The following is a 12,933-nucleotide window of genomic DNA, read 5'->3' as shown; positions in this document are numbered from 1 at the left end:
TTTCTTAAATCAGGTGCCACCCTCCAAATAAAGTTGCATTCCTATAGGGTGAGGGTGTAATGAGTTACAATCAAGAAAGGAATTTATTTAACCTAAGGTTTAACATGATTAATCTTAAAGGTTAATACTTATTTCTCCTATATGTTAGTTATATTCATTATAAGGGCAGGAATATGGAGATTTAGCAGCAAATATTGGCTCAACAAATGTAAACCCTTCACCAATGTTTCCCTTAAGATCTATTTTGTCTTAAGATAGTGATAAAGTTACATTTTTGCATAGCAAGGACACAGTGATTTATAACAAAGTACAGTGATCTATAACAAAAGAGAAGATTCATTAACTCAAAAGTCTAGTATTGCTAACATCAAAAAACTACTCTATTTCCTTTTCTATATTCCAAATACATTGATTAATGTATTCCCAGGTGCCTAAGGATATGGAGGCCTGATGGCAATCATTGACTCATCAATGAAAAAAGCCCTATGCTAATATTCCAAACTCTCTGTGCTGTTTATGGCTGAGAGGCTGTCACACAAGCTAGTCTGTCAGCAGAGAGGTTTGACCTGAGACATCCTTGTCACACCCAGGGCAGGGAATCAGCAGTAATTATTGGCACGACAAATGAAAAAACCCTTCACCAATATAATTCCTAATCAACCTACTAATACTATACTAATGATCTTCTAACTTCTCAAAAGAGTCTGTATTTAGAAAGTTTTAAAACATCCTGTGCCTCTCACAGTTGGGAGGCTGTAAACAATCACATGTGGCCGGACGAGCCTGATCAGGCAGGCCAGAGAACCTTCAGAGTTCGTAAGTTGAAACACTCTTGTCACGCCCAGGAATTTTTATTAACTGAAGCTGCAAGTTACCTCCTTCTCTGAGAGAAATGGTTATGGGGGAGCGCTCCCCGTAAAATACTCTGATTTGGGGGTAGATGCTCGGGAACAGGGGGTTTCCTGAGGCTTGATCATGCCTTTGCCTATGCCAAGCTTCCTTCCTCATGACCTTTGTCATGGGTGGAGTTCCTCACGCTGGCTCCCAACACCCTGTCTACCCACTGGTTAGTGACAGCAAAGCTAAGCTGTTTTTAGGTTCTTTGAATGGAATAGAGAAGGACTTCATAAGCATGCTTCATCTCCAGTAGTCCTTTTTGTCTTGAGGGAGAAATGTTCAGGGACATTTTTATAAGGGCTGGATTGATGGACAACAGTCACCTTATAATTTATTGCAGTTGTGACATTAAAATGTAAGTTCTGTTAAACTTGCAACACGTCAGAATATGGTCTTTTTAGCAGGAAGTTTAATAAGAAAGTGACCCCTTTAAAACCAGCAAGAGGCTCCATCTTCAGCCATAGGTGAGTGCTAAGTGGTGTGTTAGTACACACCAGTGTTAGTACACTTCCGTCTTTCTTCAACATGACTCTCCTTGTGACAGCAGGAGAAAAGCTGTTTTTGTGTAAATGAGTGCACATTGGATACTGACATTTGTGGAACCATCATGTGACTGTTAAACTTGGTTTATTTTAGACTTCTAGACAAAGGAAAGAAAAAGATGTTTCCTTATCCTGAAAAGAAAAGGTGGTTTCTCATTATCTGATAGTATTTTTCAATTTATAGGTATAGCATTTCAGTTGTCAGATAACTTACTGACAAAAATTTAAGTTAAATCTTACCTGTAAAGATGAAAACATTTCCTCATTCTTGAGGGAATGTTAATTTGTCACTTAGGATCTTATTTAGTATGGGGATTTTATTAACTTTCAAAGTGAAAGTGAAGTTGCTCAGTGGTGTGAGACTCTTTGTGACCCCATGGACTATAGCCCAGCAGGCTCCTCCATCCATGGGATTTTCCAGGCAAGAATACTGGAGTAGGTAGCCTTTCCCTTCTCCAGGGGATCTTCCCAACCCAGGGGTTGAACCCAGGTCTCCCGCATTACAGGTGAATTCTTTACCAGCTGAACCACAAGGGAAGCCCAAAACAGCCATATGTTTCTCTAATTCACAAAAGTAATGTTACCGTTAATAACTCTCAGAAATGTTTGCTTAAATGTAGGTAATCATTTTATATTTCAAGGATTCTGACTTGGAAGTTGATTTTCTTGGTTTCAGAGCAACACAGAAGCCAGCATTCCTGTCCCCCCTTCGCCTGCCCCGCTGCAAGAGTGTTAAGTATGCACTTGGCAGTTTCATTTGAAAGCAGTCATGGGGCAGCATATTATCTCATTGGCTATATAGCACCACTTTAAGGCAGTACAGAAAAGCAACTAGCCATATTATTTTAAAACCACTGGCCTAAGATTGATTTAGCTTTCTTCTTGGAGGAATTTCCAGGATATTGATCTGTAAACGTTACAGGTAAAACTCCACAAGACCAGGGAAAGAGTCACAGGAAAACAATAGTTTGAATAGTTAGCAAGGCTCACACAGGTCTGCCATGAGCCAGAAGGTTTATACTTGAGCAGTGGGGATGAATTAATACTAGATTGAAACTTGCTCTGAACTCCCAGGATAATTCAGTGGGGAGAAGAAAGCATTTTCAACAGATGGCTCTGAAACAAATGGATATCCATATGCAAGGAAAAAAAAAGGTTATTGGCTCTTAATTTGCTCTTGTAGGGAGGAAAAAATCCTCTATCAGGTTCTCTGGCTGGTCTGAGAGTCACACTGACATAAGACAGATCAATCGGAAAAGAATATACAGATTTTATTAAATTTTTACAGATACATGGATGTCTGTACAAGAGAATGAAGATGTGAAGGATGACCAGAGCAGGAAGCTTTCATCCCTTTTAGATAAGAAAAGACAATAAATTTGTAAAGAATTGACAAGACAAAGAACTTTTGGTTAGGAGTAGTACATGGTGAAGAAGTAAACAAGGCTTAATTGTACAGATTTATTGGCCCCAGTGGAGAAGGAAATGGCAACCCACTCCAGTATTCATGCCTGGAGAATCCCATGGACAGAAGTGCCAAACGGGCTACACTCCATGGGGTCGCAGAGAGTCAGATATGACTGAAGCGACTTAGCACACATGCATTGGCCCCAAACTCCCTGTTTCTGGTGATCAGGATTTCTTCCTTCCTCCTGGCACAGGGAAGGTACCTTTCATGTGGGGGTTGCATCTCCTGCTTTCAGGAAGAAAAGGAGGGTCAGAGTGCCCTTCTTATACCTATTGTTTCCCAAATGTCTTTTACTCAAAATAATCAGTATGCCAAGGTGGCATATCTTGGGGTAACATGCTTTGAGCTCCTTCACACCAGATGCAGTTCAAAATAGATTACAAATGTAAGTGCTAAAACTGTACCACTCTAAAGGAAAGCATAGGAGAAAATCTTGGTAACTTTGGGTTAGGTAAGATTTTCTTTCTTTTTTTTTTTTTAATTTATTTATTTATTATTTATTTATTTTTTTAAAAAAATCAAAGATATTCTTTAATTTTTAGATTAAGTCCTGGGGTTGGCACCAATATTAAGATAGGAGAATGGCTGTACACTTTTTTTTTTTTTTAAATTTTAAAATCTTTAATTCTTACATGCGTTCCCAAACATGAACCCCCCTCCCACCTCCCTCCCCACAACATCTCTCTGGGTCATCCCCATGCACCAGCCCCAAGCAAGCTGCACCCTACGTCAGACATGGACTGGCAATTCAATTCGGTAAGATTTTCTTTAAATGTGCAAAGCTGGAATTGCAAAAGAAAAAAAGTTGATAAATCTTTATTACAGTCAAACAGTTTTCCTCTTTGAAAGACACTATCAGGAAAATGAAGCAACACTTTGGGAGGAAATATTTGTAAGACATGTATCTTATAACTAGACTTAAATCCACCATATATGAAGAACTCGTATGATGTAAGAATGTAAACACAACTAAAAATGGGAAATGTGGACATTTCACCAAAGAAGATATGTGAACGGATAGGAAGCACATGAGAAAATGCTCAGCATCTTTATTATTATTAAAAAAATATATCTATCTGTGCTGGATTTTAGTTTTGGCCTGATGGATTCTTAGTTCCCTGACCAGGGATTGAACCCAGGGCCCCTGCATTGGAAGCATGGAACCTTAGCCACTGAACCACGAGGGTAGTCCCTCAAGATCTTTAATCTTTAGGAATATGCAGATTAAAACCATGATGAGATGCTGCTGAGCATCTATTAGAATGGCTAAGATTTAAAAGGTTGATAGTACCAACACTTAGTGTGGGTAAAGATGTGGAGCACCTACATCTCACATATTTCCGGCAGGAAAGCAGTTTGGCAGTTTCTTATGGAGTTAAATGTACACTTACTGGAAAAATCCAACAATCCTGCTTCTAAGGATTTACCAAAGAAAAATATAAACATATGTCTACACAGGTGCTTGTACTTACATGTACATAGTAACTTTATAGTTGCCCCAAACTGGAAACAGTCCAATCCCTGGTGCTGTTGAATGAGTAAACAGATTGTGATAAATTCATACAGTGGAATATTATATTCAACTATAAGAAGGGATGAGTTGGTACATTAAAAGCTTGAATGAATTTCAGAAGCAATATGCCAAGTGAAAGAAGGCAGACACAGAGGATTACTTAATGTATGATTGTATTTTTATGAAATTCCAGAAAAGCCAGAACTGTAGGCACAGAAAACTGTTGCTCAGTGATAGAATTGAGGGAAGGAGAACTCTTTGGGGTGATGGAAATGTTCTATATCTTTTTTGTGGAAGTAGTTGTACAACTGTATACATCAGAATTTATAGACCTAAATTCACTTAAAATGAGTGAATTTTATATGTAAATTATACTTCAGTAAAGCTAATTATTTAAAAAATAAAATGATATGCCAAATTATGTTTTAAAGTTTGCGCTGTAGAAGTGGGCATTAAATTTGCTGCAGTTTTGCTTTTGCTAAGACATTTGAGGTTATTTGTAGTTTTTTACTGTTAGAAATAATGCTGCTATGAACAATTTGGTCTGTGTCTTCTGGTAACAAAGATACGCATTTCTGTATACACCTAGGAGTAGTTCTGCAAAATCACATGTGTTGTTAAAAGATACACTGAGGCATATTAAAATTTTTAAGAGTTTATTTGAGCAAAAATTGATGCAAATGGGGCAAAGTCTTTTATGGGAAGGAGGTGGAAGCAAAGCTTATTTGTTTGGCTGTAGCTTAAGCAGTAGCTTTATTTGGGAAAGCCTAAATTGGCTGTTTATGATTGGTTGTCCTTAAGTTTTTATTTTTAAACTTGAGGCATTACAGGCTCAGATTTTGGTTTGCTTATAGGCTACTAAAACATTAAGGGGACTTCATTCAGTTGGTTGGCCTCTATTTAATTTAACAGTATGTACATTTATGTTGGTTACTGTCAAGAAGTTTTCCAATATGATTGTACCAATTTACATTGCATAGTAAGTTGCTCTACATTCTCACCAATGCTTGAGATTACTTGTCTTTTTCAATTTAGTCACTTTGGTATATGTAAAATAGCATTGCATAGTGGTTTTAATTTGCATTTCCCATGATGGCTAATGAGGTTGAGTATTAATTGATACCTTTATTGACTGTGTGGTATCTTTTCTTGTGAAAAAAAAAAAACAAAAACAAAAACAAAACTAAGTTGCGTCAGTCGTGTCCGACTCTGTGCGACCCCATAGATGGAAACCCACCAGGCTCTGTCCCCGGGATTCTCCAGGCAAGAACACTGGAGTAGGTTGCCATTTCCTTCTCCAATGCATGAAAGTGAAAAGTGAAAGTGAAGTCGCTCAGTCGTGTCCGACTCTTAGCGACCCCATGGACTGTAGCCTATGAGGCTCCTCCATCCATGGGATTTCCCAGGCAAGAGTACTGGAGTGGGGTGCCATTGCTGTTAAATCTTTTATTATTACTGTTAATATGTAGGAGTTATTTCTAGTATGTGGATATTTCTATCCATATTAAGTCCTTTATCCAGTACATAAGCTACATAGATCTTCCTCCTATCTGTTACTTGCCTTTTTTCTCTTTTAATGGTGGCATTTATTTCTGTTCAAAATATGTGAAGAAGGTATCCTGAAGATTTGAGGCAGACCCATAAATGGGAGATTTCATTAAAGACTCTTTACATTAATCAACTATAATGTAGGATAGGAGTTTGTTATTTTGCAGTTTTGATATCTGTTGTTTTAACTATGTTATTATTCTTATTAACTTCTTAAAAAGTGATTGGATATACCATTTTAGATTTTTCTTAAAAAAATTAAAAATCCAACTGTATACAGTGTCTCTAATTAGTACTCCTTTTTTATTTTCTAAGTGTCGTTTCCCCTTGTAGAAAACATTACTTCTAACCAAAATGGTTTCTATACTTTTTCAAATAATTTGTTTTGACCTGTTTAGCACTGATTTATTTCTCTTGTGCCTTGCAAGTATTTTAAAGTATCTGCTATTCAAATTAAATAATTAAACAATTTCTATTGTATGAACAGACGATTTATTCTTCTTCTCTGACCTCTATAATTTGAAAACTACATTTAATACTTCTTAAGTGAATACTGCCTGTAACTTACTGAAACTTTTCTCCATGGCATTTTTAACAGTTCAAAGAAAGTTTTTATTTTTAAATTAATTTATTTTAAGCTAATTTTTTTTCTTTTGTATAGTTCAGTTCAGTTCAGTTCAGTCGCTCAGTCGTGTCCGACTCTTTGCGACCCCATGAATCGCAGCACGCCAGGCCACCCTGTCCATCACCATCTCCCGGAGTTCACTCAGACTCGCGTCCATCGAATCCGTGATGCCATCCAGCCATCTCATCCTCTGTCGTCCCCTTCTCCTCCTGCTCCCAATCCCTCCCAGCATCAGAGTCTTTGCCAATGAATCAACTCTTCGCTTTGTATAGTTAGTTATTTATTATTTTTGGCTGTGCTAGGTCTTCTTTGCCATAGGGGCTTTTCTCTGGTTGTGGCAAACAGGGACTGCTCTTCGTTGTGGTGCATGGGCGTCTCATAGTGGTGCCTGTTCTTGTTGCAGAGCGCGGGCTCTAGGGTGTGCAGGCTTCCCTAGTTGCTGCACGTGAGCTCAGGAGTTGTGGCTTCCGGCCTCTGGAGCACAGGCTCAGCATTTGTGGCACACGGACTTAGCTGCTCCGCGGCACCTGGGATCTTCCTGGATCAGGGATCAACCCTGTGTCTCCTGCGCTGGCAGGCAGATTCTTTAGCACTGAGCCACTAGGGAGGCCCCAAAGACAGTCTGTTAAAGTAGTGATTTGGGTTTTTTAATGGAAGGATTAGAAATTTCATCTCATAGTATGCTAATAGATTGGGAATATTCTGTAGTCTTTCATCAGAAGAGAGCAGAATTATATGCATTTATATTTTTTCCTATACCTTTATAAGAGTTAGATGAAGAATAAGCCAATTTGTTGCCTTTAATTAGCTTCTTAAGCTCTCAGTTCCTGTTCATTGTCTTTACCCTCTGTTTAATTTCAGTATCAGCTCCATTTTTAAATGCATTTTTAAAGAGTAAAATGATCTAAATTTACTTGAATTTCTATTAGTGTTCCTACTTTTGAGATTAAATCTGACAGAATTTAAACTTTAGAGAACGTTATACATTTTTTTTTAATAAAGAAAAAATGATCTTTGTGGTACTGGACTAAAAACTTTTGTTTGGTGCTTTGCCACGATTAGGCTAAGGCATAATCTTACTTTTGTGAGATTTTGTTGTATGAAGGTATTGTTAAGGAGCAAATTTTAATGTGATTTGTATCAAAACTCAGCTAGTTTCTTATTTAACAGTAAAGGAAGTATTGGGTTAAAGCTAGTAAAAAAATTTTTTTGTCTTTAATAGGTAATTAATAAAATGTCTCCAACTTCACTAAAGATCACACTAAGGCAACTCCTGGAGGGGTCTTCAAAGACCTTGCCAGAAGTATTAACTATGGAATATCGGCTGAGTCAAGCTTGTATGGTAAGAATTTTTCTTTAAAGTAATTTCATTTTCTAGTTGTGAAAGTCATATATGTTCATTATAGAACATGATAAATATAGAAAATTTATAAACAAGAAAATTGAAACTGTCTGTAAATTTACTCTGTGAAAATACAATGGGCCAGTTAGCTTAAGGTGTGTGGAAATACTAGATTGTTAAGCCTTTATGAAATAGCAGTTACATTTGCATGTAATTGTAAGAAGGACTCTGACCTCTTGAAATTCAAGTAGAAATTATAACCATTTTTCAGAAATTATATGCCATTTTCAGGCATAGGCAAGAAGCATAAATTCTCTAAATCTAAATATATATAAAATGCACAAAGGGAAGTTATTAGTCAGTTACGTGCTTCAGTTAATAGACTAGCATTAAAATACCATTATGGATACACTTAAAATAGGCAATAATCACATAGAATATTATTGATTTCATGAAATATTTTAGTCATAGTGATTTCTTCTTCCAGATAAATTCTTTTAAAGCAAAATTACCTCTTTTGCATTATGTGTAGAGAACCTTTGCATTAATAAACTCATCGCCTAAAGAAAATATTATGTTTAATATCTAGAAAGCAGATATACCTAATAGACTTCCATGTCCTAGAATATTATTGTGAAGATACTCAAAGTAGTTCATATAACCATAAATTAAGCTCTATTAGTCATATCTTGAGGTTACTCCATAGTATGTAAATTGCAATGAGGTCAAGTCAGTACTGTGCTTGGTACTTTATATGCATTCTCTCCATTAAATATTATACTATCTCTAGAAAGCAGGTATTATTATTGTTTCCACTTTGCAGATGAGGAAACAGTGGCATAGAAGAGTAACCTACCTCAGGTGATGCAGCTATTAAGTGGCACAGACATGGCAGGTGAAGCCCAGTGGCCAGAGTCTTGACCACCACCCGATATGCCTCACACAGTGCCTCTTTCCCACTGTACATTTAGCGCACTGACTGGATGGGTTGGTTCCTTCCTCCCGTCATTCTCCCAGCAAATACACTAGCCATATGCCAGGCACTGTGCTGTGTTACATTGCTGTATGTCCTTGTTCTCATGTAATTTATGGTTTCCTGAGACTATGAAGGACAAATAAGTAAAATAATCACCAGTTGTGGTAAGTGCTCCAAAGGAAACATACAAGGTTGGTGATAGCATTATGTGGGGAAAAGAGGGAATGGGGGAACCTTTAGATAAGTAGGTCCAGGAAAACATCTTGAGATGTTAGCTCACCTGTCACCTGAAGGGTGAGACATGAGCATGTTGAAAAGCCTTATGGGTTTCAGCAGGGGGTGATTTGGTTTGATTTGTTTCAAGAAGGTAATTTATTCCTGCTGAGTGATGATGGGGTTGGAGGGGTTTCAGAGTGGGGGTGAAGATCAGATATGAATTTACTGCAGTAATCCAGGGGCAAAATAGTAGTGGCTTAGCTGTGAGTGGTGGCAGTGGTGGGGAATAAATGGATTTGAGATAGATGTAGCAGATAGATAGGCCTTGATGGATATGAAGGACAGAACACATTTAGGAGTTGGAGTTTACAGGTGTGGGTTAGAAATTTAAGTCTGAAAGACAACACTAGTTTAAAAACAAACAAAACTTTGGAGATTTACTTATTTACTTAACAAATAAGAGTGCTTATTATCATGGGCTCAGCATGGTAATAAGGTGAACAAAACAGACATATCCCTCCTCTCATGGAACTTACTTTATAGTGGGGCAGATAAACTATAAATAGATAAATTTGTTAATATGTAGTATATTATTATAAATACTAAGGAGAAAAAGTAAATTGGGAAGAAGGGTAAGGAATAAGGAGGACAGAAGTTGAACTTGTAGATAGGATGACCAGGGAAGAGCCCACTGAGATGGTGATCTTTGAGTGAAAACCTGAAAGAAGTATGGTAGTGAGTCACGCACATACCTGGAGGGCACCCGAGTACAAAGCTCTGAGGGGAGTGAGGGGTGGCCTCGTGGATAGAGTGGGGCAGGGGTGGTCAGTGGGTGAGAAAGAGCAGAGCTGACAGGGTAGGGAATGGCTGTGCAGAGCATAGGGGCCTTGGAGGTCTTTATAAGACTTCATAACATTGCTGCAGGGGTGCCATAATTCTCATGGCCTGCAACCAGAAAGGCAGGAACGTGGAGTAGGATTGCTATCATGGCATTTTATGGGATCATGTCCATACAGTACCCAGGGCAGAAGAATGAGTTTCTGTGAAACTGAAGTTAAATTCATAAAAGACTTCATCGATTTTCTCTCCTTTTCACTTCACTTCAACGTGTGGCTGTAGGTAGGGTAGTAATCTTCCCTGAACATTTCTTGTACAGTAGTCATCTGTTTTAGCTATGTCAGCTGCTTGCTTTCGTTATGAGTAAAATGGGAAGGCTCTGGATGTTCTTTGAGCAGTGGAGGGCCAGAATCTTATATGTTAACAGAATTGATTGCTTAGGCACTGCTGTGTTGAGTTTAGAGTGGATAAGATCATATCCTGATGCTGGGAAAGACTGAAGGTCAAAGGAGAAGGGGGCAGCAGAGGATGAGATGGTTAGATAGCATCACTGATTCAATGGACATGAATTTGAGCCAACTCCAGGAGAGAGTGTAGGACAGAGGAGCCTGCTGTGCTGCAGTCCCTGAGGTCACAAAGAGTCGGACATGACTTAGCGACTAAATGACAGGAAGAAGATCGTATAGAAGGAAAATGAGCAGTGGAAGAGGAGGAGGACAGAGGTGGGAGGACCAGGAGAGCATGGTGTCATAAAAGCAGGAGAGGAGTGCCCCAGGGAGGAGGAGTGCTGCCGAAGCCTCTGGTAGACAAGAATAAAGGCATACTATGCGACGGCAACACTGAAGGTACAGGTGACTTTGGCAAGCCATTTCAGGGGTGTGTTGAGGCAAAAGTTACAGTGTGATAAGTTGGGGAGGGGAGGGGAAGTGAGTAAATGGGATGTGAAGAAGCGAAGACTATGTTCACAGCCTTTTCTTCTTAAAAGAGAAACAGGGTAGAAGCTGAGGCTGTGAAATCAAGTGAGATTCCTTTTTTACTTTGTAAGGTGGAAGTTACTAGAACATGTTTGTAAATGATTGGAAATGATCCAACAGGGGAAAAGGATTATGTTGATGCTACTAATAATAGTTAACATTTACTGAGCACTTACTTTCTGTCAGATGTTGTATTGAGATGTTGATATAAAATAATCGCAGAGAAGGCAATGGCTTCCACTCCAGTACTCTTGCCCCACTCCAGTACTCTTGCCTGGAGAATCCCATGGGCGGAGGAGCCTGCTAGGCTGCAGTCCATGGGGTTGCTGGGAGTCAGACACGACTGAGCGACTTCACTTTCACTTTTCACTCTCACGCTTTGGAGAAGGAAATGGCAACCCACTCCAGTGTTCTTGCCTGGAGAATCCCAGGGACGGGAGAGCCTGGTGGGCTGCTGGCTATGGGGTCACACAGAGTCGGACACGACTGAAGCGACTTAGCAGCTTAGCAGGAAGATGGAGGCATTATCATGTCATATAAGGAAACTGGGAAGTAGAGAAATTACTGGCCCAGGGTCACGTAGTTACCAGGAGATGAGCCCAGATAGTTGAAGTGTAGGCACTTAACCACTGAGTTATACTGTGTACATTGACCATGCCAGGAAGAGAGAGAGAGAGACCTTCTCAGGTATAGCCCTTAAGAAGAGGGCAGATGAATGGGAAGGCAGGGGAGGAATGGCCTTTGGCAGGGGAGGGTCCCTTCTGCCTTAGTTGGGACTCGGAAGGCATGGTGCAGATAGCTGTAGTTGGACTGCAGGTTTTTCGATAGTGAGAAGAGGAGAATGTTCATGTCTTAGGGCTTCTCTTTCTTTTTTTAAAATAAAGGTTAAGTCATTAGCTGAGAATATAGTGTAGGCGGTTAAATCATTAGTCGAGAATCTAGTGTAGAGGGTAGAACTTGCCTAGGGGTAGACGTTGCGAGGACAAAGACAGTGGAAGTCATATCCAGCAGTGGGAGAGAGAGCATGGATTGTGAGGCCGTTCTCTGTGCCTTTGAGGTTTGTGATCATGACTTTTACGGAGCCAGTCATAGCTGTATGGTTCATCTGCAGTGAGATTTAGCTGTGTGAACGCAGGCAGAGATAAATGGTAGGGTCTAGCTGGTGCTGAGATTTTGGCAGGATAGAATAAATGGGAGAAAAAGGCTTGAGGGAGATGAGGGCATTTTCAAGAAAAAAATGACTGCATTAAATAACAGGGGAAACTGGGCTGGATGAAGAGCAAAGTGAAGCCAGAACAAATGGTGAGAAAGTCATAGGTCACTGGAGCTCAGTAAGATTGGGGATTTGAAGCAGTGGAGGTACTTAGCAAATAAGAAAAGGAGGAGGTGATCAGAGGTGGTCCAGTCTCTGAATATCTTGGCTCAGGGTTGGCCACGAGAGTGGGGACTAAAGAGGGTGGAAGAGCAGGGCTCGTCAGGAAGGAGGATGCCCAGAAATTCCTCTTTGAATCTTGATTTTCTTTCAGAAAGGCCATGACTTTCATGAAGGCGTTAGGGCAGGTAAGTGACACTTGTTTCCTTCTTGGCTATTATGGAAACGGGAACGGGATTTTTGAGCATATATTGTTTAAAAGGACAGTTGTTTTATTAGTGAAAATCAAACTTTTGTAAAGACTGAAAACAAATTTTAATATTACCAACTGACATATGAGGGAAGATCAATCTTTGAAACCAGAATTGTTTTAAAAATTCCAGTAGCCTTGTCACTGCTCCCTAATTTATATGTAAGAAGTAATCCTGCTCCTAGCAGTCACACGGACTACCTCTGCTGAGTGCAGTGTGGGTTTGTCAACTCATTTTGCAGCTGAAGCTTTTGAAAGATGCCTTTGTTCTCTTGCAAAAAGCCCTGAAGTCCCTGCTTTTCTTTTGTACTGCCTTGGTGAAACCCCAGCCATGTTGAGCCCTGCCATCTACCACTTTGCCTGTACCTAGCAG

At 39.4% G+C, this 12,933-nt stretch overlaps 1 protein-coding gene across 1 annotated transcript in view; it reads left to right on the top strand.

Annotated features, from left to right (window-relative positions):
• Positions 1–12,933, top strand: part of HIBCH (3-hydroxyisobutyryl-CoA hydrolase) — a 112,316-nt gene that overhangs the window by 96,409 nt on the left and 2,974 nt on the right. Inside the window, exons 12-13 of the mRNA XM_005675847.3 lie at positions 7,816–7,935; positions 12,465–12,498. Of these exons, the coding sequence (XP_005675904.1) occupies positions 7,816–7,935; positions 12,465–12,498 (154 nt within the window). The remainder of the gene's footprint in view (positions 1–7,815; positions 7,936–12,464; positions 12,499–12,933) is intronic.

This window comes from Capra hircus, chromosome 2 (genome assembly GCF_001704415.2).
Source record: "Capra hircus breed San Clemente chromosome 2, ASM170441v1, whole genome shotgun sequence".
NCBI lineage: Eukaryota > Metazoa > Chordata > Mammalia > Artiodactyla > Bovidae > Capra > Capra hircus.
This window is presented reverse-complemented; position numbering and strand designations above follow the sequence as displayed.